The sequence below is a fragment of the Archocentrus centrarchus genome, unplaced genomic scaffold, assembly GCF_007364275.1.
Source record: "Archocentrus centrarchus isolate MPI-CPG fArcCen1 unplaced genomic scaffold, fArcCen1 scaffold_32_ctg1, whole genome shotgun sequence".
In the NCBI taxonomy this organism is placed as follows: domain Eukaryota; kingdom Metazoa; phylum Chordata; class Actinopteri; order Cichliformes; family Cichlidae; genus Archocentrus; species Archocentrus centrarchus.
Genome location: NW_022060260.1, coordinates 3,660,946 through 3,687,190, shown reverse-complemented (window position 1 = coordinate 3,687,190; position 26,245 = coordinate 3,660,946). Strand labels below are relative to the sequence as shown.

The 26,245-nt window shown below is 39.9% G+C and overlaps 1 protein-coding gene across 4 annotated transcripts; it reads right to left on the bottom strand.

Moving 5' to 3' along the window:
• Positions 1 to 7,432: 7,432 nt before the first annotated feature.
• asb7 (ankyrin repeat and SOCS box containing 7) lies at positions 7,433 to 26,009 on the bottom strand. 4 transcript variants are annotated; one of them, XM_030724195.1, is made up of 5 exons: positions 25,766 to 26,009; positions 24,944 to 25,068; positions 14,072 to 14,283; positions 12,297 to 12,902; positions 7,433 to 9,632 (listed from the first exon to the last, which is right to left on the bottom strand). In XM_030724195.1, exons 2-5 carry the CDS (start codon positions 24,979 to 24,981, stop codon positions 9,493 to 9,495), a joined length of 996 nt encoding a protein of 331 aa, XP_030580055.1. In that variant the 5' UTR covers positions 24,982 to 25,068; positions 25,766 to 26,009; the 3' UTR covers positions 7,433 to 9,492. The 4 variants fall into 4 exon arrangements, with proteins under 4 accessions (XP_030580055.1, XP_030580056.1, XP_030580059.1 ...); XM_030724196.1 differs by lacking the exon at positions 24,944 to 25,068 and having other exon boundaries at positions 14,072 to 14,325; XM_030724199.1 differs by lacking the exon at positions 24,944 to 25,068.
• Positions 26,010 to 26,245: the final 236 nt, after the last annotated feature.

The window sequence follows — 26,245 nt, the reverse complement described above, 5'->3', positions numbered from 1 at the left end:
CCATGGTAGCACAGTTTGAATCTACCTTCAATACCCCTGGCCTTGATTCTCTTCCACCTGGTCTCACACACATAATATATCTGCCTTCCTTCTTTTTTTTAAATTCATTTATTTAATTTAGGACAATGCACATTAATCAACATGTCTGCAATAAGCATCAGTGTAAATATGCCGGAGTTAGCACAAAAGCTAATTTTCATCCGTTGTCCTAAGACCAAAAAACATCCAACGAGATAAAGAGCAGAAAATAATACAAACATCACCTATATAACACATAACACAAACAACATAAAATTACAGTAAAGATAGGACACCCTAACAAAATAAAGTAATCTACATATGAGTGCACCTCCAGTTAGTTTTCAGCCAATGTTTCAAAGAGTTTTTAAAACTAGAGTAGGTGCTGCAGTTCCTGATATAAGCTGGCAGTGTGTTCCACAACTGTGTGCCTCTAATTAACACCACCATTTGGCCAAATTTTGTCCTGCGTCGCTGTACATTACAATCGCCTCTGGTCAGTGCTCTTGTGTTTATTGTATTGCTTGTTTTTTGCTTATAAAATACATTAAAGGAGGGGGAGCAAGTCCATTTAAAACTTTATAAATAAAGCAAGCATCCACAAAATCACTAACATATGAGTCAGCTGTCTCCCTTTATCAGTCATAGTCCCTACATTTAATGTCCCTACTGTCACCTCCACACTTCTCTTTTCTCTCACTGCTTCTGAACATGTCTTCCTCCTCACCTCCTCTTTAGTCTTCGGCCAACAGTTACCACTGGCACTGATCGTTAACCAGGCCTGAACCAATCCGGTGTGGAAATGTTATTAATTATCCACGTGTTTGATTTGGCAAAGATTTGATCTTGGATGCTGTTTTTGAGACAGCCCTCCTCATTTACTGTATCTGGGATTGGGACTGGCATTAGGCCCCCTTCCCCACCATGGCTGGGTTATGGCAGTATATTTGAGCATGCCTCAATTTTACATCAGGCAGCTTGCCCTCAAAGGAGCCCGAAAATAAACAAGACAAGTTCTCTGCCCTAGTCATTGACTTATATTGTGTTGGGTTCTTGGAACGGAAAGAAGAATGAGAAGCAACATCTGAAGCTAACTAAATCAAAACTAGGAGCCAAAAGAGTTAAACGATGGAGTTGAAGGTGGTGATAACTTTCTGCAAGTTCATCACTGCAAAAAAAAGAAAGAAAAAATACAAAAAATATTAAGTTTGTCTTGTATACCTTTCTCATATTACATTAAGAAACCTTTTAAGAATATATGACTAATGATTTTGAATTTATAATTGGACACTTACCTCATAGAGAATATATACAAAATGTAGTTGCCATAGCAGGTGGGCAGGGAAGAAACATTTTGGTATTTTTAGAAAGCATCCAGATCTGTACAAACTCCCAACAAAGTTGCTATTATTCCTACTATGTGAGGACTTGCTGGCCCACAGAGTGATGCCATTGTTTTATCATGTAATGCTACCAGTGATCTGTACAATGATAGCACCCTATGTTTGGTAAAGTAAGACAGAAGCATATCACAGCCACTATTAGGTCACCTCAGCTCAGTGTAAGGTTTGACTCAGTCCTACTGAAAACAAATGATGGTGAAAACAGAAACCGGCTCCTTTAAGACAGCATTCCAAAGGGAAAAAGCAAATGAGAAATCAAGAAGAAGGGGTAAAAATGCCTTTTGTAAAATGATACAGAGCTCAGGAGAGATGCTTGACAGAGTGGACTCAAGCGCTTGAAAATAAAGGTGACTGGACTTCTATAATTTTTTGAAGACAGTTCACCTCTTAGCCAGTTCTAAAAACCAAAAGATGGGGAGTCCACAGCATACACTATGTTGCTTAGCTAGTGTTTGGGAGTTTTGTCGTTGGGATGAATCAGTTTTTGTCTTTGGGTCTGGCTGTGTCTGAAGCACATTAGGATGTTACTCTGACAAATCTGTTATATAAGGGATCACAATGTTGTTCTGTTTGTCATTCTCTAAGACAAACGGAACAACACTGTCATCACTTATGCGGCTGTGAGGTGCAGACAGGAGTGCTTGGACTTCTGCATTGGAGAAACCAAACAGCCACTCCACAACACATAGCGCAACATAGAAGAGACACCTCGACAGGACAGACTCAGCTGTAGATCTGCACATAAAGGATAAAAGACACTCTTTTGAAGATGCCAATGGTCATATTTTGGGAAGATTTGATTTGGCAAGACAAATGGTTTGAAAGTGGAGTAAAAGAGGCCATCTATGTCGACTGTGAATGACTATCATTGAACAGAGCTGGTGTCTTACAACACCAGGCAAAAAAAATCGGTGCCAAAATCAAACATGTCGATCCTGTGGTGACCCCTTAAGGAAGCAGCTGGATGGCTAAGATTAGGTCATTCTGCAAAATATTCTATTTTCATCTTTTTTATTTGATTTATTCATTCATTTCTTTTACTATCCACACAAGTGCATGTGCAATATGACACTGCCAGATCTGACAGGCAGGAAGAAAAGACAGCTATCAGAAGACAGAGCACAGATAGAAACACACAGAAAAAAAAAAAAAAATCCCAGCTCGCCCCTACAGGCGGTCTATTTTGCCCCCCAAGCTCGGGTCCTCTACCAGAGGCCTGGGAGCTTGAGGGTCCTGCACAGTATCTTAGCTGTTCCCAGTATTGCGCTTTTCTGGACAGAGATCTCGGATATTGTTCCAGGAATCTGCTGGATCCACTCTCCCAGTTTGGGGGTCACTGCCCAGAGTGTTCCGATTACCACGGGGATCACTGTTACCTTCATCGTCCACATCCTTTCCAGCTCCTCTCTGAGCCCTTGGTATTTATCCAGATTCTCATATTCCTTCTTCTTGATGTTGCGGTCTCTTGGTATTGCAACGTCTATCACCACGACCTTCTTTCTTTGTTTGTCCGGTTGGTTAGCCATCACAAGTTTGTTTGTCTGTATCTGGAAGTCCCACAGGATCTTATCTCTGTTGTTCTCAACCACCCTTGGGGGCGTGTCCCATTTTGACCTCGGGACTTCCAGGTCATACTCGGCACAGATGTTCCTGTATACTATGCCGGCCACTTGGTTATGGTGCTCCATGTATGCCCTGCCTGCTAGCATCTTGCGCACTGCTGTTATGTGCTGGATTGGCTCAGGGGCATCTCTGCACAGCCTGCACCTGGGGTTTTGCCTGGTGTGGTACACCCCAGCAAGACACAGTATATATATATATATATATGAAAACCTGAAGCCACACATCCCGATGGCAAGCGTGTGCACACCACAGAAGAGGAAGGAGGGAGACCCTAGGCAACCAGTAGCCCACCTGACCTGAAGCTGGCTGCCCCAGCACAAGCCAAGAACACAGCGCTTAGGCCCCAGGTGCCTGAGAACCACCTGACACCCAGCAGAGCCTGTGTGTGATGTTTTGACTTTTACATCTAATTCATTTACATCACCTAAAATGCGCAGTTTGGGTGACGTCAGGATACTGCAATTAACAATAACAATAACATACATTTTTTATAACAATTTAGGGGTATAGAGATAGATATTTCTAAGATCAGTTTATTTAAATTAAATCTTGCCTGTCTGAGGCACACAACAACGTGCCTGCTCAGAAGTTCCCATCCCCTCCTGGTGAGCAGGTGTTGAGGCTGTCTCCAGACAGCGTGAGAAGAAAATTCAGCAGGATAAACACACGCAAAAGCTCCCAGTCCTGACAACATACCAGGTCGTGTGCTGATGGACTGTGCAGGGGACCTCGCTGATGTCCTCACAGACATCTTCAACACCCTGCTGAGTCAGGCTGTTGTCCCAACGTGCCACAAAACCATCATCCCTGTCCCAAAGAAGTCGTAACCCACCTGCTTTAATAACTACTGTCCGGATGAAGCCACTTCTATTGCTCTCCACTCAGTCCTCACTCATCTGGACAATAAAGACTGCTATGTCAGAATCCTGTTCTTTAACTTCAGTTCAGCATTCAACATAATCATCCCTCAACTATTCATTCTTAAACTGGACCGGCTTGGGCTGAACACCTCCCTTTGCTACTGGCTGCTGAACCTCCTGACAGGCAGACCACAAGCAGTTCGAGCTGTCAGCAACACATCCAGCACCATCACTCTGAGCACAGGGCCCCCCAAGGATGTGTGGCGAACCCCCTCCTCTTCACACTTTTGACCCATGACTGCACGGCAATGCACAGCTCCAACGTCTTCATCAAGTTTGTGGATGACACGACAGTAGTGGGTCTCATCAACAACAATGATGAGACAAACTACAGGAGCGAGGTGAGCCACCTGGCCTTGTGGTGCAACCACAACAATCTTTCTCTGGATGTGAAGAAGACAGAGGAGATTGTTAAGGACTTCCAGAGAGTATGCCCCCAGCATTCCCCTCTGACCACACGGTGCTGCTCTGGAGAGGGTGAGCAGCACTATGTTTCTGAGTGTGCATGTCACAGAGAACCTCTTCTCAACAATTTTCTCTAATCTTCTGGCAAGGACTTTACCAATTATTTTTGGTCTTCATTTATGAGTGAGATTGGGCAGCAGCTGGATGGATTGCCCACTGCCTGGTATAAAAAGCAGGCTAATGTTAACAGAGTTCATGTTTGGAGATAGTGTGTGAGTGTTCTGAATTTGAGTCACCATTCTGAAAAAAGTGGGTGATAACACAGACCAAAATTCTTTAGAAAACTCTGCTAGAAAAAAATCTGGACCTGGGACTTTATTATTTGGAAGATGCTGTAGGGCTTCACAGCAAACTCTACTCCCGCCAGACGTTTTAGCTGATTTGAACATTGTCTGTCTCATAAACATGTCAGTCAGTCTCCAAACACCGAATCACTGAGGTCCTTTTGTCTGTGCCCATAATATTCCAAGGTGTAAAGAACTGAACTAAAATAACTTTCATTTTATGGTCATTTTAATTTTTTGTAAAAGCTTTATCTCTCATAACAAGCAAATACACAATTTGTTGGGTGGGTAATAATACGAGAATAATAGAGGGCCAAAAGTTGTCACATATATTCACATATCTGGATCATATCCTGATCAAATGTTTCATGTCCATGCACAATAGCAATATGCTTCTTATTGCAACAAATGAGAATGAGATGAGATATGAAATATGGTCAAAAATATCTGTTAAATGGAGTTTCCAATTTTAACCCTTAAACAGCGGGCGACTGCCGCCAATACACCGATTACCTGCCCTTACTTGCCATGAACAGCTGGTTAACACCGAGTGTATAACCGCTGAGATGTATGATCAAACTCACTTTGAATTACCATAATTATGTGACCATTTGTTCTATAGGAAAAATTCAAAGCTGAGCAATTGCACCGGTGGGCCCGTGATAAACAAAGGGTTAAATTCAAGTAGCCTCCAGATGTTTGGTTTGGCTCTAGTTCTTGGCCCTCCGCAACTGTGAACCAAAGATCAGATGAATGGTAAATGGACTAGTTCTTATATAGCGCTTTTCTACTCAGATATGAGCACTCAAAGCACTTATACAACACGTTTTACATTTACCCATGCACACCCATTCATACAAGCACTTCCATGATTAATTAATTAAGCTAAGTGCTTTAATTATTTAACATTCACTCACATTCATACTCCGACAGAACGGTCGGAGAGCAACTTGGGGTTAAGTATCTTGCCCAAGGATACATTGACATGCAGCGTGCAGTAGCCAGGAATTGAACCACTGACCTTCTGATCAGTAGGTGACCTGCTCTACCTACTGAGCTACAGCCACCCCATATTGAATCCAATATGTTTTGGGGGAGATATGATTTTTGAACATTTTTAAATCAGGGTTTAGCATCAAGTGAATTCAGTTTCTGCGATATTGATTTGGTCAGTTAGCAGAGGGGGTTGTTAGTTACAGCTGCTTTGCTATTAATAAAATTAACAACACGTGCACTAGAGGTGCAACAATGAATAGCAATGGTTTTACAGGTGGAGGCCACTGACATTTTTTCCCTGCTCATCTTTTCTGTTATTTTTCATTAGTTTTACATTTGACTTGGGTCAGTGTTACTACTGGTAGCATGAGGCGATGCCTGGACCCTACAGCGGTTGAAACTCTTCTAGGATGGCACATCAATACGTAGTATTGCCAGAAGGTTTTCTGTCTCTCTCAGCACAGTCTGGGATAGATTCTATGAGACAGATATTTACTCTAGGAGAGCTGGAGAGGGCCATAGAAGGTCCTTAACTCATCAGCAGGACCTGTATCTGTTCCTTTGTGCAAGGAGGAACAGGATGAGCACTACCATAGCCCTACAAAATGACCCTCCAGCAGGCCACTGGTGTGAACGTCTCTGATCAAACAATAAGAAACACTTCATGAGGGTGGCATGAGAGCCTAACATCCCAGAGTGGGCCCTGTGTTCACTGCCTGGCACTGTGGAAACCAGTTGGAATTTGCCATTGAATATCAGAGTAGCAGGTCTACCACTGGCGCCCTGTGCCTCTCACAGATTCACCTTGAGCACATGTGACAGACATGAAAGGTTTTGGAGAAGTCATGGAGCGCATTATGCTGCCTGTAACATTGTTCAGCACGATTGGTTTGGTGGTGGGTCAGTGATGCACTGTATGTTTTCATTCATAATACATTATCCCATCCATATCAGTACAGATATGTACAGGCACATGTTTTCAAAGTCCATCCATCCATTCTCTTCTGCTTCTCCTGTTCAGGGTCACGAGGGGGCTGGAGCCTATCCCAGCTGGCATAGGGCGAGAGGCAGGGTACGCCCTGTACAGGTCACCAGCCTGTCACAGGGCAACACAAAGAGACAGACAACCATTCACACTCACACCTATGGGCAATTTAGAGTGACCAATTAACCTAACCCCAGTAACTGCATGTCTTTGGACTGTGGGAGGAAACCGGAGTACCTGGGGGAAACCCATGCAGACACGGGGAGAACATGCAAACTCCTCACAGCGAGAGAGAGGAATCGAACCCAGACCTTCTAGATGTTATTCTAACTGTGAGGCAGCAGTGCTAACCACCACGCCACCGTGCTGCCCTGAGTTTTCAAAGTATTCCTTTAATTTCTTTTGAGCAGCGTCTTTAAATTGTACTCTGATAACCCACTGAATGGATGTTTTAAATATGGATGTTATATGGATGTTATAGGTGTTTTAAAGATCATTTATATTCTGGGAAAGCTATTCATCTCAATTTACTGGCATAAAGAATAAAGTTTGTGTTTCAAAAATCTGTACGTTTCCTAAAATGTCTGAAGGCAAACCTCAGACAATCATGCAAACTTAAATACAAATTTAGGCTGACATGTCAGTGCAGACGACAGAACATTTCAGGAAAACCAAATTTTAGAATCACATTTCACCATGCAAGACAAAGGAAAAATATTTTCTGCGGCACCATTTAAACACCAAATCCTACATTTTATTTTGAAATACCAAAGTGAAAAAAATTCACAGTATCTCTCCCACAACAGCTGCAAGAGGATGAATTTTAAGAAAGCACCCAACATTTCTGCCATAAAAATCAAAGAGTTTGATTCCAAATTATTCATGTATTTGAACTCCGACAAAAAGAAATACTTGAGTTACAACAAACAGATCACATTACTTTCCAAACTTTAAATACATTACGAGATCATTACTTAAATAAATTCTTCAAAAATATCTCTTGTACATGTAACATAATTACACTGACTTTAGCTTCTAAATATTGTGTATCCATGCTACCAACAAGGGACTTAATTATTCATGCTTCTATCAACTGCTTTTGTGAGTTAAGCTCATTTCAGATCTGAACTTTCCCCCCTAATTAACATGTCAGCATTTAAGACTGACCTCATGTCTCAATAAGCAATCTAGTTACTGCTCTTCCCAATTTGAACAGTCAACTTTATGCTTCAGCTTTAATACAACACAAACTGCATGCTGTCACATTAACAAATTCTGACTAAATATGCCTCCGTCTTCGTGAGTTGCTAAATTTTTATCTTAGAATTTCCGCTTCTAATTTGTACTAGGATTAATACATTAGTCTATGCATATTTGCTTTTCCCAATGCAGAAAACTGATCTCCCTCTCTGTACTTGTGTGTGAGAGGTTGGGCAGGATACAGCTCTTTTTGCTGAATAAAACAGAAAACCACACAGAGACATGACAATGGCAGCGAGAAATCAACTCAAAATGGTGGTTACAGTTTGTCAATGCTGACAAGTCAACAAATATCTTATGGTACCTGGTTCTACTAGACACTGTCCTGGGTATGTCTGAATATAGCCATGATGAACAGTTATGTAGTGCCTTATGTCAGAATGCTGAATACAACAGTATTTCATTACAGTGCACTCACTCCAAGCTCAACTACTACATAAAGCACAAAAATGGATAGAGCAATATTATTTATAGCTCACTTTTTAAGCATTTCCATCATTGAATTGACTGCAAACTTCTTTAACCTACTGGGTGTATTGCCGTCTGTGTCATAATAAATTAAAAATATATCTGCATAGGATATTGTTGTCTGTCAGGGGAAAAAAGCAATGCTGGACTAAAGGTAACACTGTTATTTTTAAAGTATACACTTGCTGGTCTGGTCACAGCAGACAATGGAAACTTGGAACCTCAAATTTTTACTTTCAACTTGTGTTCAAATTCACTTCAGCTCAAAAACAGTCTGGCTGAACAAGGAAAGGAATTTCTTGCTGTGGGGAAGTTTTGTTGACTATCTGGAATAATCTATAATAAATGTCTTTAAATGTTTGGATAATAGTATTTTACAGGTGTCTGACACTGCGCTGTTACATATACCATACATCTGTTTGTCCACATCTTCCAGCCATAGCTCCATATTTTTTCTCTTCCTTCTTTCCTTTCAAAGCAGAATGGCACACTGCTTCCTTATCACTGTTGGAAAGAACTGTCAATAAGAAGAATACAGGTGATGAACACCTGTTTAAAAGGTTTAAATACAGAGCTTTTTGGGTTTAGCCTCATGTATTGGGTAGTAAAACAAAATCAGTTTTTTTTTGTTTTTTTTTAAGACTTTTGAATGATTTTAAAAAACAAGATAATGGCCAATATACTTGAGAGTATACTCAGTGACAATCCCACAGAGGTTATCATGCACATTCCTACTAAGAAAATAAAGGGTAAAAATGCTAATTGCAGTAAGAATGCTTTCTGCAGTCACATGAGGTTTCTCTTCTCCACACACACACACACAAACACACACACACACACAAAAAAGCTTGAGGTGTATCTATTTCCACTCTCCGCCAACTTTATCAATAGTAAAAAGGTTGAACAGAAGTCAAAAACAATAATTTTAATGCATTGACAACTGATGGACTAAAATGGTCTGTCCTTCAGCAAGTACACAACTGGTTTCTGGACTTTTTCTTCCAGGCGAGGATACCGATTGCATAGTCTCTAGAGTTTTTTCTCATGTCTCCTCTTCTTGTGTTCTTGCTTTACAGAGCATCAAACTTGTGCTTTAAATAGTCTTTCATAACCTTTGCAAGTGGTAGATCCTCCAAGAATTTCAAGTTTTGAAGGCCAATACAGTGACGGATTTTTATTCTACACAAGTCCTGTAGAGTCCGAGGTTGTCCTGAAAGAGGAATAGAAAAAATGATTACACGTGTGAAGGTGTTCATCGCCCCACAGTAACATATGTCAACAATAGTGCAAGAAATGTCCACACTGAGCAGAATCATTAGTAAGATTTGATGCTTCATTTAATAATTAATACAGTGGCACAAAAAAGAGTTGTTCACATGTCCCCATTCACCATGTTATATTATATCGCAGCAGCGTTTGCATCATACTGCATTCCAAAATAATAAAAATAAAACAAAGAAACTGAAAAGAAAGTTGGAAATGAATAACATATATTAAGAAAACATTAGATTTTTCTAGAAATTGTGATTCTGTTACCCTCCACCCTTCCTCTGACCATGTAATATTTTATTTTCATGGAGCTTCACCCTCCAATAGATCACTGCAAAAGGAAGCTTGCACCACAAAACACAACCATATTGGCTCTTTACCCAGAAATATGGGATTCCCCAGTTTCTCACTCACTACTGCCAGTTGTTTAGTAACCTAAGTCAGTGGCTAGATATGAGGAATCCCCATATTTATTTCAGTCAATAATGGTCTAGTAGGTTATATTGATATAAACAATATTGTCTCATCTTAGATCGTGTATGAAAATATATCGATATTTTTTAAAAACTCAATCTATCGCCCAGTCCGAATGGGAATGCTGTTTTGGTCCATGCAATTCCAACTCTTTGGACAAGTTAATGCAAACATGAAAGCAAATCAGTAACTTCTAATATCCTGACATTCAATATTGTCCTAACAAACAGAGCATAAAATGGTGAAGTTGGGAGTTCATAAGGTTCATACAGTAGACTGCAAACTGTCATACGGGGACTCTCTGATCTCTTGGGTTTTAATATTCGCTAGTTAAAAGCTAGAGAATATGAATAATGTAACCCACAGTGTCATTTTACATCAACAAAGTACTGAGGTGGAATAATAACATGTTACTCAGAGGTAAAAATTGCCTCGGGTCAAGAGGCCACCAGAGTCAACTTTCGACAGGAGGCAACATTATGCCACCAATCTAGATATGGATCTCAGCGAGAACACTGAAATCTACATGACACTTTCTTGGGTGGTGCTGCTTCCAGTTGGAGCCTTTGTATGGGGACATTTTATTCCTACATGCTGCCATACCTGACATGGGAAAAACTGGGAGCAAAAATGATGTGTGAAGCAGCTGAAAAGAACTGGGTGCCTATCGTGCTGTGTTGGAGAAGCCCTTTCATGACCTATGAGTTAATCCAGGAGGTAGCAGTGTAATCAATAACCCAGCAGACATGTGATCTGGCTGAGGGTTTATTGTCTGTGAAAGAGCTTGTCTGAATCAGTGCACAGTACTTTGATATCTTTGATATCAAAGTTCAGGGGACAGTTGAGGAATGCAGCCATTGTTCCTTCTAAATCATAATGCTTCAAGGTAATGTGCTCTCCTGTTCCTGCAAACGGGAATTGTTCTGCCACTAAACACTGGTCATTATAACCTTGTGCTGGCAAGCAGCCCTGTCACTCTATACATTTCAGAACTTTTCCTCCTATCAGCTTACCATAAAAAACCACAATCCCATTTGCACTTAAGTTGGAATCTCTTGGTATACCTCACCCACTTTCGCATATTTCCTCTAGAGGTGGGGCTCACCAGACAACCCACGATGTATTATCACAATACTTTACTCGCAATTATTGTGATTTTTAACATTTTGTAATATGCCAATTACTGCAACATCACCATTATATCTCATTTCAGTTATTCTTTTGTTACAAAATGAGCTTGCCAAGCTTACAAACACAGTCACTAAAACCTGCTATAAACATTTTTGCCAGATAACGGAGTCATCACTCCAAATAACTTTGTTTCAGATGTTTTGAGGCTCGTCTCTGTACTGTTTGGCAGACTGTAACGGGCTGCTCTGTGGCATTGGCACAGTAATGGCTTTCTTCTGCCAACTTGACCATGCAGCCCATTTTTCTTCAAGTGCCTCCTTATTGTGCATCTTGAAAAAAGCCATGTCACATTTTTTTCCTGTATGTCTGTATGTTTTGTATGTCAGTTAAAGTTATTTGTGGGTTTTTCTTTGCATCCCAAACAATTTTCCTGGCAGTTGAACCTGAAACCTTTGTTGGTCCTACCTGACCATGGCTTGGTTTCAACAGAATCCCTTATTTTCCACTGGCTGGAGATTGAAAGCTGCTGATTACCATTTTCAATTCCTTGGCTCTCTTTTTATATGCTTTTCCTGTTTTATAAAGTTCAACTATCTTCTCCCTCAGATCCTTTGATAATTCGTTTGCTTTCCTCATGGCTCTGAACCCAATGTCAGAAACTCCTTGACGTTTTATCCACAGACACTAACTACAAACAGATCACAGATAAGGATGTTACCTTTACTGTGCCAGCTTGTGTGTATATTATCATGCCAAAACGTCGAGGGTATGTAACCTTCTGATCAGGGCACAAGATGAGCCCTACTGTTTGCAGTATTTTAATATATTTAATAAAACATCGATAGTTGGTGTCCCTGTATGATACAATACTGCCTTGCAAAATACCGCAATACCATGCTGCATCGATTCCATAACAGACAACCATACAACAAAAAGAGCACTCGCATATTTATCATAATGCCACAGAACATGCTTATATGACATGGGGTGTATTACTCACTTGTGACCTCCTGCAGGAAGTCCAGACAAGGCCGACTAATCCCTGACATGCTAACAGACACAGCCACTGGAGTCTGACCCTCGTAGTTCCTGGTGTTGGTGTCTGCTCCGTAAGTGTAGAGCATCTGGGCGCACAACACATCATCCCTTAGAGCTGACAGATGCAAGGGAGTTTGGCCATCTTCAAGGCGTCCCAGATTAGTGTCTGCTCCCCTCTGCAGGAACATGCGGCAGTATGAGTGATTGCCTTTGATGACAGCATAGCGCAGCAGGAAGCCATTTTGAATGTCAATGTTGGCGCCATTGTCCAGGAGAATCCGAACGCAGGTGGAGCGCTCGCGTATGATGGCAAGCTGTAATGGTGTGGTTCCTTTGTCACTCAGAGGGTCCACCTCGGCCCTGAACTCAATCAGGAGCCGTACGAATGAGTCTCGACCATAGTGGGCAGCTACGTGCAGCGGTGTCCAGCCGTCATTGCTTTTTGCGTTTATAATGTCAGTACGAAACTCTGATTCCAGCATCAGTCGGGCAATGCGTGCTCTGCCGTGCATAGCTGCATAATGAAGTGCGGTGAAGCCACCAATAAAGTCCTTCACTGTGGGGTCAGCTGTACAGATGAGAGCGGAAATGAAATGTTAAATACAACAGGCATTTTACATCACATAATTTAGGATTAGCTGGGATGGTACAGTCCACCTAAACAATGATTGCAATAAAGAACTTGCAGTTCAAATATACAGTGTCTTCCAGCTCAACTACTGCACTTAAAGGATCACTGTAAACCTTTATGTAGTACAGGATAAACTCTACGACCATATTTTTAAAAAAGTACTTTCAAATACTGCTCCAAGTATTATGTCTTTCTGATTGTGTCTAACAGAAAACATCCTATAGTTATTATCCACTGTGGTGACAAAGTTGTATTTGGATATTTCACTCATATATCCATACTGCCTTGCATCACATATTCTGAGGTTAAGATATTTTTAAGTGTTTAAGGGACATTTCTCTGAATGCTGTATGTACTTACAATAGAGGCCATTTCCTTTCAGATTTCACCTGAGCTGAATGAAAGGCTTTCTACTAGTAACACAATGCCCCCTAGTGTTAAGCACAAATTCTAACTAGCACACAAAAGCAGCTTCAGCAGCAAGGAAAACAAAACAAACCAGAAAACACCCCAAATTTTCTGTGCCAATACTACACTGCAATAGATACCACCTAATGTTGTCATACTCCATCGTAAATTATTATATCACAGAGAGTAGAAATGTAAAATTTTTATTTTAAAAAAATGAGAACCATATGAACAGATAATGGTACATATAATCTGGATATGTTTTATTCAGTGTATTTACCTAAATATTATCTTCTAAAAAAAACAAACAAACAAAAAAAACATTTTCTGTGTGTGTGTGATTTTTGTGTAGGGTTTATAGTTCACTTTGGCATTATTGTGAGAATAAAATAGAAAAATACAATGAATTACCAACAGTAATTGTTTATACAATACAAAATTTTATCATGATAAAAAAAAAAAAATTAACTGAAAAATGAATTTTGAGATTTTGTGAATGATGATTTAGGGTTTTCTTTTTTAAATTACATACCACTGACCTGTGACAACGAAATCATGTTTTGGGCCCCTAAGGAATATTTCCACAAAGTTTCAGCAATTTTGGTTCAAAACTTTGAGTTATATTGCTAACAGACAAACAAATGAATAGAGGTAAACACAAAACAAGAAAAGAAAAAAGAAAGAAAGAAGTTTCTGACCTCCATGCTCCAGAAAAACTCGAACACATCTCTCTTTTCCCTTGGCTGCTGAGAAGTGAAGCAGTGTCCAGCCATTGGCATCGCGAATCTTTGGTGAGTATCCTTGCTCCAGCATTCTTCTAACAGTGCAGACATCCCCCGCCGCCACTGCAGCTTGGATCTGCAGCTCTTCATGAAGCTCAGGGTTCCTTCTGCAGTGGTGGTTCAACATCCTGTCACATTTCGGAATGGGAATGTTCATCTGTACCTAACCTCTGTTAGGAAAAATCAGTGAGTACATTCTGTATTGGGATCTAGGTGGGTACATGAAGCATTGCTGACATTAAGTTTCTGACCTACCATGGATTTTGATCTGAACAGACCAACTGCTTTGAAAATATTCTGCCCTTTCAAAATAATATTTATGTACAGTTCATTTTTAGCACATTACACGTAACTTGATGGTCAAGATGGACTAAGAGTTGATCTCTAATTTAACTTAATGAGGAACTCATGCTATAGCAGCCAAATTGAAATTTTGGTTGTTGATTTAATTTTATCTTTAGTGCTGATACATTACATTTGGTCAAGATTCAATGTGCATTATGATGATTATGTTTCTTTATTTTTAACATGTGGCATTAATGGTTGATTCTGTGGTCGGCTGCAAACTGAACACATTTGAAGCTGCGATGGAGGAGACCAGTGAACAAACTGCTATCCATCATGGATAATCCTGACCAGCCGCTGCACCAATTATTGGACAAACAGCCTTTTCTAACAGACTAATTCAGCTTCACTGCTACAATGACAAATACAGGAGTTTTTTTTCTGGTCTCTGCATGAAGTATAATTGATTTGTAGTTACTGAAGTTGTATAATGAAAAATGCCAGTTTTTGGAGGCATCTATTATGCTGCAGCCAACATGCTTGAAAAGCTATAACTTTTACTCTGAAGGTGAACGATTTTGGTTTGTGGCTTGCATCATGCTCATTCGGTTCGCATAATATAAAATGAAACAAGCTGATCCTTCAATGCAGTAAACTGTATTGAACATTTTAATCCAAAGTGGAAATATGATAAAGTTTTCACATTGTTAGTCAGCACCAGCTGTTGAGGAACCAAATCAAATGTCAATACGCATTCACAAAATCACAAGTAGGACAAAGAAAATAACCCCAAAACCGGCATTTCTCATTATACATCAATTGCAAGAGAATTACACTTCGTACATGGACCCATACTTCATGCAATAACTCTCTACAATGCAACACATTTGGCTGGCAGAGAATCATCTGTGCAACATGTTAACAGTTTATTTCAACTCTGCACAGTCACAACACTTAACACACACTAAGCCACTTCATGGACCTGCACTGTCCATTATACTCTACACTTTGAGCCATTTATTGTCACCTGATACCTGCTATGTTGGTTTCAGTACCTTTACTAAGTATTTGAAATTCAGTTTTTGCTTTGTGATTTTTTTAAACAATTTGTTGTGTATTACTTAAGATTTTTATTTAAATGTATACATATACATATTATAATTTCAAGAAACTTAAAAACACACCTTTTTGATCTGGCATTTAACTAGTGTTTCCACAAATAAATAAATAAAACCACTGTTTTTATTATGGAAGATCTGTGCATGCATTGCATTGTGCAGGTAAATGGTCAACTGTGCACTGTGATCCATGTACTTCGCGGCCAACAGATTTTTGTTTAGGAATGAGAAAACACAAATAAGGAAATGGCTTGTTTTCTGATTACCATTTCAAAACTAAGAAACAAAAAAAAAAAAAAAAAAGGAAAACAAGCCGTTTCCTGGTTTTTGTTACCCATTATCTAATTTTATTTAAGTGCTTAAAAATTAAACTCTTGACTTTAAAAATACAGTGTGGAAATTTTATTTTCATACTGTATGAATGGTGAATTTTTTTGTATCTTGAGCCAGAAATGATCGAGCTCTCGCAGCGCACACAGACATTGGAATAGACATACATATGTAGAAGTTTGAAATCTGACTGTTTCTATGACACAAAATAAACTTTTAAGATGTTTTCGGGTGAGAATGTAGATGTATAAACTTCAAATATTTGCTTGATTTATCAAGATATGTGCTCCAACGTTTTCGGAGATGTCCGTTCCTGCTGGTCTACCAGCTCAACTCGCCAGCTGTCAGCTGACCGGGCTATCGAGGCTCGCTAATCCTGGAGAGAACGCCTGAGTCCTAGCACATCCTTTTCAATACCCCACTGGCTTTCATCGCTGATTGTAAGTTAAACACAGATATAATTCACTCCATTTTAGCAACTTCTTTTCCACAGCTGTGCTTCACACACTGTTGCAACTGCTAGGTGATGGTAGCTACGCTGTGGTGAGGGCATGCGACGCAGATATGAAGGGTAGACCGTCCAATTTCACAGCCGCTCACTTCCAGCCATTGCGGTCCTTGTGGGCTTTGAAGGACCCGGTCTACGTAGGCCGGGTCTTTCGAAGGATGCAGTCCCTGAATTTGGATACAGCTACTACTGTCAAACATATGGGGGTACAGTGTTCTAATTAGCAGTTGATCGCCAGGCTGAGACGCCCTTGCGGCGAGCTGAGGATTTCACCGCTTTGCTTTCGGAGGTCTGCTGGCACTGCATTTAGCAAACAGGAGCGCACCCCGTGGACTCCGCCCCGGCTAGATTGCTGCTTTTATCACTGATTGCACCTGTATTATTTCACTGCAATTTACAATCTACCACAGAGAATGGAAAGTTCACAATGTGCACGTTTGATCTCCCTATGATCGTGCTTGATTTCGCAGGCTACAGAAATCGAAAACGACAACCGGTATGAATGCGAGGAGAAATAAGAGGAAAAACGATCAGATGAAGGTTTCAGGCATGCTTTAACGTGAGTGGATCATCACCGACAATTTTTTCCAGGCCTCCATTGTGCTGTGAGTGTGCGTGTGGGGCTGCGCGTGTGCGTTTTGCTCACTGTGCAGAGAATGTCAGCTGTTATTTTTAATTTATGTCAGCTGTAGCCACCAGAGGATCACTATAACCACAGTTTGCTAGCAGGGGCTGCCAGAGCACTAGCGATCGTTTGGTTTTATATTTAAGCACTTACAAAAAAAAAAAAAAAAAAAAAACTCAGAACGGTTCATTTTTTGTTTTGTTTTTAACAAAACAAAAAATAAATAAATAAATAAATAAAATGGGAAATGGCTCCTTTTCCATTTTTTGTTTCCCAATTTGAAATGGTAATCGGAAAATGAGCCATTTACAGATTTTTGTTTTCTCATTCCTAAACAAAAATCCGTTGGCCGCAAAGTACACGAATCAACTGTGTCAGATGATGAAAAGGATTTGTGGTGTGTGGTCTCCACACTACCAAATTCCTCTGACCCTTCTTTTCAACACTGTCCTCATTTTGCGAGCCTTTGGCTGTGTCCGTTGGGGTGTCATGTTTGATAACACTGTCGCTTGTGTTTTCTGTTGTCATTTTGTTTTTATCTCACTCACACTTCTACCATACTGGTGTGTATGGCTGCAGTAACCCAAATATTGACACATATGCTGCAGCCAGATGCTCAACCTAATATCACATAACTCTATTCTATTAACTTGATTGGTTCGGCACAATGCTATACTCACTGTCACTGGCCTATTGTGTTATCTGTCAGAACATGGATGGAATGAGTTCTATTGACTTTATATTGACCATGTCTCATATTTCTATCGAGGAAAAGTTATTTTGCAATAATTAATGTTGTTATTGTTTTATTGTCCAGACCCATTTTCTGGTATTGCTTTATACCTTGAGTGGCTCAGTGTATATTGCATATAATGTGTACTGTATGTAAGTTTTTGGTTCAATAAGTCCTTTAAGTTTAAACCTCTAAGAGATTCTCAACTTTGATTTGGTCATTTGGATATGATACCTGCTCTGGTTAGTGTCTGATGCCACGGAGTGTTTCCTAAAAAGTATTATGGCATTAAAACAAGGGCTGTGCAATTAATCAAATTTTGATTTGGGCTCCAAATATTCACAAAAACAGTGTAATTGACAAGAATTGATTATTATGAAAATTATTTTGTTACACTGCACTTTGCAAATATACTCTTAGGCCAGAACTGGGCTTCTGTGTTGGGTTTTGTGGGGCTTATGCTGTAACCAGAAACCCCTCTGAATTCAATGCAGTAACCTACGGCTTAATCTGATGTGCACCTCCCAAGAAATGTAACACGTCAGGTTGACGCAGCCTGCAGCGATTCTGATTGGCCTGTTCACCACCGTGGATTTCTCCTGTGCACTTCCGACTACTTTCCCCCAGAGTTATTGAACTTATCGGTGGGAGAATAACAATCACCGTCTCAATATAAGACATGATAATAACAGCATCAATATAAGGACTCACAGATGTCAGCAAATTCCTGGAGGGAGACTGCTGACACTATTGGAATGGACATGAGGGAATGAACAAGAAGTGGAAAAACTAAAGTGACAAATATGTTTGCAGTCAAAAAAGAAAAGAAAAAAGGAGTCCCAGCATTTTATTTGTTTCTGTTGACCGTGTCGCATGTAAAACACCGTGACACGACCGCATGTAATTAACACAGATTTGATACATGGGGGATCTGCACCATTCACAACACAAACACTGCAGTATAACTGTGTCGGCCTGAATAGTTCTGATTTAGTCTTAAGCAGAACATGTTTTCTGTTTGCTCTGGGCTGTATTGGGCCAGCCTGACTGAAATCGGGGCCTAGAATTAGGTAGGGGCACGTCCCCACCAATATCAAAAAGTGTCCATTATGTCCCTACCAATCACGAGGCATGATTAGCAAGCAACGATAGGGAGATATCCCTACCAATATTTCCTCTGTGGCTGTAATTAGCACCGCACCCTGATTCATCACGGAAAACCCCAGAAACTGATTCGACTCACGTCCCTACCAATGTTAATACCAAACCTTCTGAACAGATCCTCATGTACAGGATCTGTCAGTATGTTGTGGCAGTCATTAAAAATGTGAGCAAATATATTTGGTCTAAATAACTTGATACAATTTTTTCCTAGCATTATTAGTCATGATAACTGGCATTACCTTTCTATTTATTATTTGTGTTTCATTTACATTGCAATTATTCATACAGTCTGTATTTTATTTTCAATTTAGCATTTACTTTCAAGAGATTGTAGAAGTGCACTAGATTACAAGATATTCACTGTTCTTTAAGTGAAATAAATGCAGTGTGTTCACAAAGTCAATCAGTAACCGTGTTAAATAATCGTGATTTCAATATTGACCAAAATAATTGTGATTATGATTTGTTTCCATAATTGAGCAGCCTAATTGAAGCTATAATATGGAGCAATTCTGTTTGTAAATACATTATTCAAAGTCCTCTGCGGCACACCTTGAAACCTTATGGTCAATGCTATAACCTCTGATTTCATGGTATCCCAGACACAGCAGTTTGATATTTTAGGAATCAATCATTGTCTGGTCTGCTAAGGTTTTCATAATGAGATTAAGCCCAGGATCACGACCTTTTGGTCATAAATAATTCAAATACATGCAGCAAGAGCTTCTTTAAGTCTATCACCAGAACTGAGTATTGTTCTAAGTTAGTACTGAAGACTTAAAGACAAACAACAAAGTGAATTTGCACATTTTTACTACGAATCTCACAAACCTACATATCACCATCAGGAGCTATTCGATTTAAAGGGTTTGGGGAGTTGGGGACTCATAGGCCTCTTTTCCAACGGGGTTCCGGTGCCAGTATTTGAACCGTTCAGCAGTTTTTCCACCGCAAACGCACTCTGTGCTTCAACTTGGCCCCCGCAAGCTAGCTGCGCTCGAACCAAGAACACATATGAAACATGAAAAACGGCAGAAGGGCGTGCCTCTGTCATCTCAACGTAAAGTTTTCTACCACTGTTTCACTGCATGGTGTGTATTACATGAGAAAAGTGATGTGATTTTCACAGTTGTGAATTAGGTTGGGCACTGAGGCTGAAATTGCTGCTTTGTATCAGTTCATATCACAGATAAAAGGACACAAAGTGCGTACTCGTCGTCTTGCTCTAATCGCTGTCTGTGTTTACCTCTGTGCTGCACACAGATGCTGCAGTAGTTTTGTTTGGACCATAAAATGTGTTCGCAGCACAAGAAAGGCACGTTTGCGCTCTTCAGCTTCCGTGTCCAGACGAGGACCCGCCCACACTCATACATAAAGGATCAGTTCACAAAGCACGGTGAAAACGCAGACTTGTACTTAAGCGTTTCACCGGTTCATTGAAACAGACACCAGCACTGGCATGAGCACCTGTACCTTGGTGGTGGAAAAGTAGTAATAGATGCATCCACTCTGGAACTGCTACAGTGGCGGCCACGTGCGGCCGGTAATGCAGTGGAGCTTCACTCCAGTGGCGTCCGCCAGTGGAGGAGACGAAGGCGGTGCAACAGGAAGCATAAGAGGGGATGCCGTGCAGGGCTATTGGCTAAATTAATAGCTAACCTGGGCAGAACACCGCTTCCCTCTATCCTGCTCGCAATGCTCGGTCCTTAGGGAACAAATTGAACTATTTAAGGCTGGACTTAACAACAAAATGGGAGGTGAGGGATTGCTGTGCCATAATCTTTACCAAGACATAGCTGAATCCATCTATTTCAGACAAAGCTGTTAGCATGGAGGGGCTAACACATTTTCCGGTTAGATAGAAGCAACTCTCTCACTGGTAAAACCAGGGGTGGGGGTGTTTTCAAATTCACCAACAACAACCAGTGTAATAATGCAGTGACGATCTCAAGCCACTGCTCTTCTAACGTGGCGCTACTGACTATAAAATGTAGACCTTTCTATCTGCCTAGGGAACTCACTGTCATCATCATCACAGCAGTGTATATCGCCCCAGGGAAAACACCAGAGAAGCCCTAAATGTTCTCTACCACTCCCATCAATGAACTGCAATCTGCACATCCAGAAGAAGTTTTCATTTGCCGCGTTTCCATTAGTACCTACTCAGCGCGGGTTGACTCGACTCTGCACGACTCACCAGGGTCTTGTTTTGTTTCCGTTGCAATTGAGTGCCACCTCAATGTGGGTGGAGTCAATATAGCAATGCAGGCAGTAGTCTCTTGATGTAATCTGTATGCAACTCAAAACACAACAGTGGATGAGATAGAGGCAAGCTAACATAACTAATACCAGTTTACTATTGTCATCATGCATAAGTCCATCATACAATGTTTTAATGGATGAAGGTTATCATTAAATATTAACCCTACACTGTAATGGGCTCAGTGTACTTAAAGTGTCATTGCTCGCGTACTTCTGGCAACAATTACATAATAGTCATATGTTGGGTGTGAAGTGCAGTTTCTCAGCTTTCAGAAACAGTTTGAATTTTTCTGATAGGACAAACGGTCATGTAATTACAGTAATTCAAAGTTCTTTTGATCAGTCGCCTCAAGTGTTAACCAGCTGTTCACGGCTAGTAGGGGCAGGTGACCGGTGCTTCAGGGGCGATCACCCAGCAGTATAGGGTTAAAATACGTATACTGTGTCTGCATTTCAGATGGCTCTCTTGTTGCAAAACTACCGCTGCAAACTGTTGGTCTGGGTATCCAACCGGTGCTTTGTGTGCCTCCATTTTCTTGCCGTCGGGTTTTTAAAATGACACGGTTGATTCTGGTGAAGGAGTCGCTCTCATGACTCAACTAGTGACAACACTCCCTGGCCAATCAGTGGCATGCTGTTCTTCCGCGTCACTTTTATGGATCGCTTGGAACCCCAGCTGAGTGGGTACTAAACAAGTACCTGGTACCAGGCACTAATGGAAATGCCTACAAACTGTGCCGAGACCAGTCGAGCCACAATGAGTAGGTACTAATGGCAACGTGGCAATTGTGGCTGGAGACTTTAATCACGCCAGTATGAAAACTGTACTTCCTCACTTCCACCAGTATGTGAAAATGCATCCATTCGATAGTAAATAATAGTAGATACTATTCTGTTATTGTTAAAATAATTGTGCTGCTATTTTGTGTCATTGCGGTTGTACTGTGTGAATCTATGTTGAAATCTTTTTATCATAGTATGATATTTGCACTCTGCATTCAACTATGTTTTTGTTTCCTGTGAAATGCTCCCACACCTTTGACAGTCTATCTCCATTTTCTTTCATTTTCTCCACCCTCCTCTCTGTTCCACCATCGTTATATTGTTCACATTACTTTCTTCTTCATTGATATTGTTGTTATTGGCATACAATGGAGGCAATACTACCCTCATATCTTCCTGTAGTGTACTGCAGTTACAAAATCACATGATAAGTGGAAGAAAATAGATAGATGGGTTTTACCACTTCAATGTTAAAATTCCATGTTGACTAATTTTTGTAGTCGACATCATCGATTATGTCAATGAATCAATGCAGCACGCCACAATCCCTCAACCTGCGGTTGCATTTCTCGGGAGGTGCATGTCAGGTTATATGATGGTTACAGCAAAGGATGCAGGAAGGTTTGTGGTTATGATGTAGTTATGGTGTAGGTTTCTCACTGAAGCATAAATCAAGCCCGAATGATAAAGATGGTAATAATGATGTGAAATTACATCACAGGCCAATTATCAAAAGCTCTTCCAAAAAAAATGACTGATCTGAAAGATGCAGCGAGGGCAGAAAAATGTCCTGAAAGCATATTTAGATGTTAATATCTTAAAGGTTTGGTTTCCTAACAGCTTCAAGAAAAATAGGCTAACTCTCCTTACATGTTTAATTGAGTAAATGGTGGTTTCCAGCTTCAACTGTGCACACATTTTGTGTAGGGAGCTTTCAATAATGCCATTTTGTCCAAAGCACCACTGGTGCAATTGGCCAGGAAGGCATTTTTTCAAGGCCATAACTTTATAAATATTCCTTCTCATTAAGTGAGAGGAATAGCGGGTATGACTGACAGGAATACAGACAAAAACCATGGCTATCTTGTTTACTTTTTTGTGCAAGGGGGCCTAAAACCACTTTTTCAGCAGTTTTACCAAGGTGCAGATATGTGATAGCTCAAAGACCATTTGAGATGCTGGACTGAAATTTTGTGTGTATATTTGGTGCCCTCTTGATTTCAGTAGAGCAATTTTCCACATTACATTTTGATTTTGATTTTTTGATTGCCAGTACCTAGACAAAGTAACGGCTTTTTAAAATGTTATTCCTTTCTTGTGTGATTATTTATTGTTGCAATGTGAGAAAAAAAAAAAGTGATTTTAACATGGCACATGAATACATTGAAAGGGTTTAGTTTTTTGGCACATGCATGCAGCAAAACTAAAAACACTGCAATTTCTAAAATGGAAACCAATCAGCAGTTCATTTTAAAAGACCTTTGCTTTTTTCTCACTTCTAAATATTTATTATTGCTTATTAATAAGACAAAAGTATTTAACAGATTACTTAATTAATCCATGGAATACTCCATTACTAAAATAGATAGCTGCAGCCCTAGTTCGTAGGCTTCTCAGAAATCATTCTAACATGTAATTTAATTTTAAACCATCTGCCATCATCAACTGAATGACTTAAAATAGTTTATTTTTAAGTACATGGGAGAATCAATTTTTTTAAACCAAAATATAAAACTGGATATTGAGAATTGTGTAATTCTACTGGAAATAGTATTCACTGTTTCATTTCTGGTATTATGGTATACGTCTTTCTATTTGATAACTTGTCTCTGCTAATCAGGTCATTGTCATTGCAAATGCAGAATTTGTTGAAAACAACCTCTCAAACACATTATTTGTGTTGTAGTGTTTTAATAGCGTACCCATACTGTCTAGCCACAGGGTAGCAAATCATCATTTTTTATTTTTTTAGAAATACCCCAGTAAGAAAATCGTATATCTTTAAATGTCAGCTAGCAAATTTTATGTTAATTTCTGACTCCACTCAATCTTGTAAACCCTATTTTTCATGGACGCCTGGATGCTGCGCTCGACTGGAACACCTTTATCTGAAGAGAAAGAATTTAAACTGTTCTTAACCCATATTGCTTGTTTGGTTAACTCAGTGTTTCTCAAACTGTGGGGCACAGGGTCATGATAGGTCGGGTATAAAGGACCTGGGAGGCGAACGACCTGGGAGAAAATGGCTGAACAAGGAAATTAGCATACGTTAGCCGTTATAGCTCCACCGTCACCATCTTTTGTGTACACAGAGCCTTCATCCCGCTTCGCCACCAATAACGAAAAATAGCAGCTTCATGGCACAGTGGTGAGAAACTGATCTGAGTATAGCCCTGTACACTTCAGAATTCATCCTGCTGCTTCCTCAGGTTCCTTTAGATGTTTTCTGACCTTCTTGCTCATGAGTATATCCAGTAATGTGCACATTGTTGTAAACCTTCTGTATTTATATTCATGTAGGTGTCTTTGGATTGCAGATTTTGAGAATGATGCACCTACCTCCTTGAGTGTTTTTGACTTGGTTAGATGTTGTGAATCATGGAAATAATTCTGTAATGATGCACTTTAGTTGTCTTCTGTGACTTAAAGCTGCACTAAGACTACACCTGAAACACATTGTTTGATTTAAAATCCACCATGGTGCTGTACAGAGGCAAAACTACAAAAATTGTCTTTGTCCAACTAAGTGTGGACCTGATTATAAATTGGGTTATCAACAGAGGTGCATTTTACAGCAATGGATTTTCAGAGATACAAACTATTTTGCTCCAGGTAACAAAGGCTTGACCATGACTTGATTAACAACAGGCCTAACAGGTTTTATGGTTTCCCTTCTTGAGAGAAAATACGCTAATATTAAAAAAAAAGGACTTTCCTGTCCTTTTAAACAAAATCAAATATTTTAGAAATTAAAATGCACCTTTTGACCAGTTGAAGAGATGAGCTTCTTTTAGTCATATCGGAACTACACTTGAAGCTGTATTGGTGCGCTCTGATGAAAGAATTCGTTTCCACTGGTATCACAAACACGCAATCAGCAAAAAGCTGTGAAACAATAAAGTGAAAACATTTTTCTTTTGTTTTTTTAGATTACTGAGTACAGTCACGGAAAACAGTTAATGTTATGGATGCACTCCTACTATTACTAAAAAATAATTATAACCACACAACAGTAATAATTAGATAGGTAAATACCGAAATCGGAGATGTGTTGCAAACGTAAACGCTAATTGAAATAGTACAGCCTTAAATTAGCTTTATTTTTAGCCAGCCAGGGAAAACTTTGCAAATGGGTAGGAAACGTCGCGTTAGCTATCATTACCTTAAACCCTGCAAAAGTTTGGTTGGTTAGTCTAACTCGTTTACGATAAACAATAGACAATAGTGTGGCTTTATTTGCTAACATAACCAGTAATGCAAAACACGTAAAAGTAAACAATAAAGATTACTATAAAAAGCTCGGTAGTTAAGACAGATCGTTTCCATGACCACAGAAAGTGTAACAAAAGTAGATTATTATAAAATTAGCTGTGTTTTAAGGCTGTACGTATCTTGGAATGTTAGCTGACGCTAGTTAGCCAGAAAGCTAACAGCATTAGCTCGCTTTTTATTTTTTTACTTTTTGTACTATGAGAATTAGGTAGTAATAAACCCAAACAGACAGAATACATCGATAGCAAAAATAATTCTACGCCTTCAATGTCAAAAACAGCAGCTGTGATTCTATAAAACAAAGACTTACTTCTCAGACGCTGAACCGACGTTTAACTGAGCCAATCAGCTTCCAGGCAGACGGAAAGATTGAAGTTGTCAAAGCTGCATCTTTCCGTCACTTTCAACACAACTACAACACTAAACACCAACGTTTAGTGGTAAACTTTGATTTATTTCTTTATAGGTAATGACGGGGATAATTCACCTGTTCTACACTAAGATTTAACCACAAAGTGAATGCGAAGAGCTACACCAACGTGACTCCATCAGCAAAAACAATGACACTTCCGTCTGCAGTCTTTCAGAATAAAATCATCATTGCTACAACTCTAAACACACCGAGGATTTATCATTTGCGAAGTATACTTATAAAGTATACGTATAAAATTGCATATTACGATGAAGTTAAATAAAAAATAAAGTAGCAAAACATGCACATATGATGCAAGGCACCCCCCAAGCATATAGGTCACAGAGCCTCTGTGTCCAACAGATTTACTAGACACAT

Bases quoted from the DNA above. Each gene is read 5' to 3' on its own strand.
- asb7 (XM_030724195.1), bottom strand. From the start codon at position 24,981: ATGACTAAAAGAAGCTCATCTCTTCAACTGGTCAAAAG. The intron at 12,903-14,071 runs GTCAGAAACTTC...TCATCTGTACAG, and splicing joins AGTTTTTCTGGAGCATGGAG to CTGACCCCACAGTGAAGGAC. The intron at 9,633-12,296 runs GTGAGTAATACA...TTCCTCTTTCAG, and splicing joins CTTCCTGCAGGAGGTCACAA to GACAACCTCGGACTCTACAG.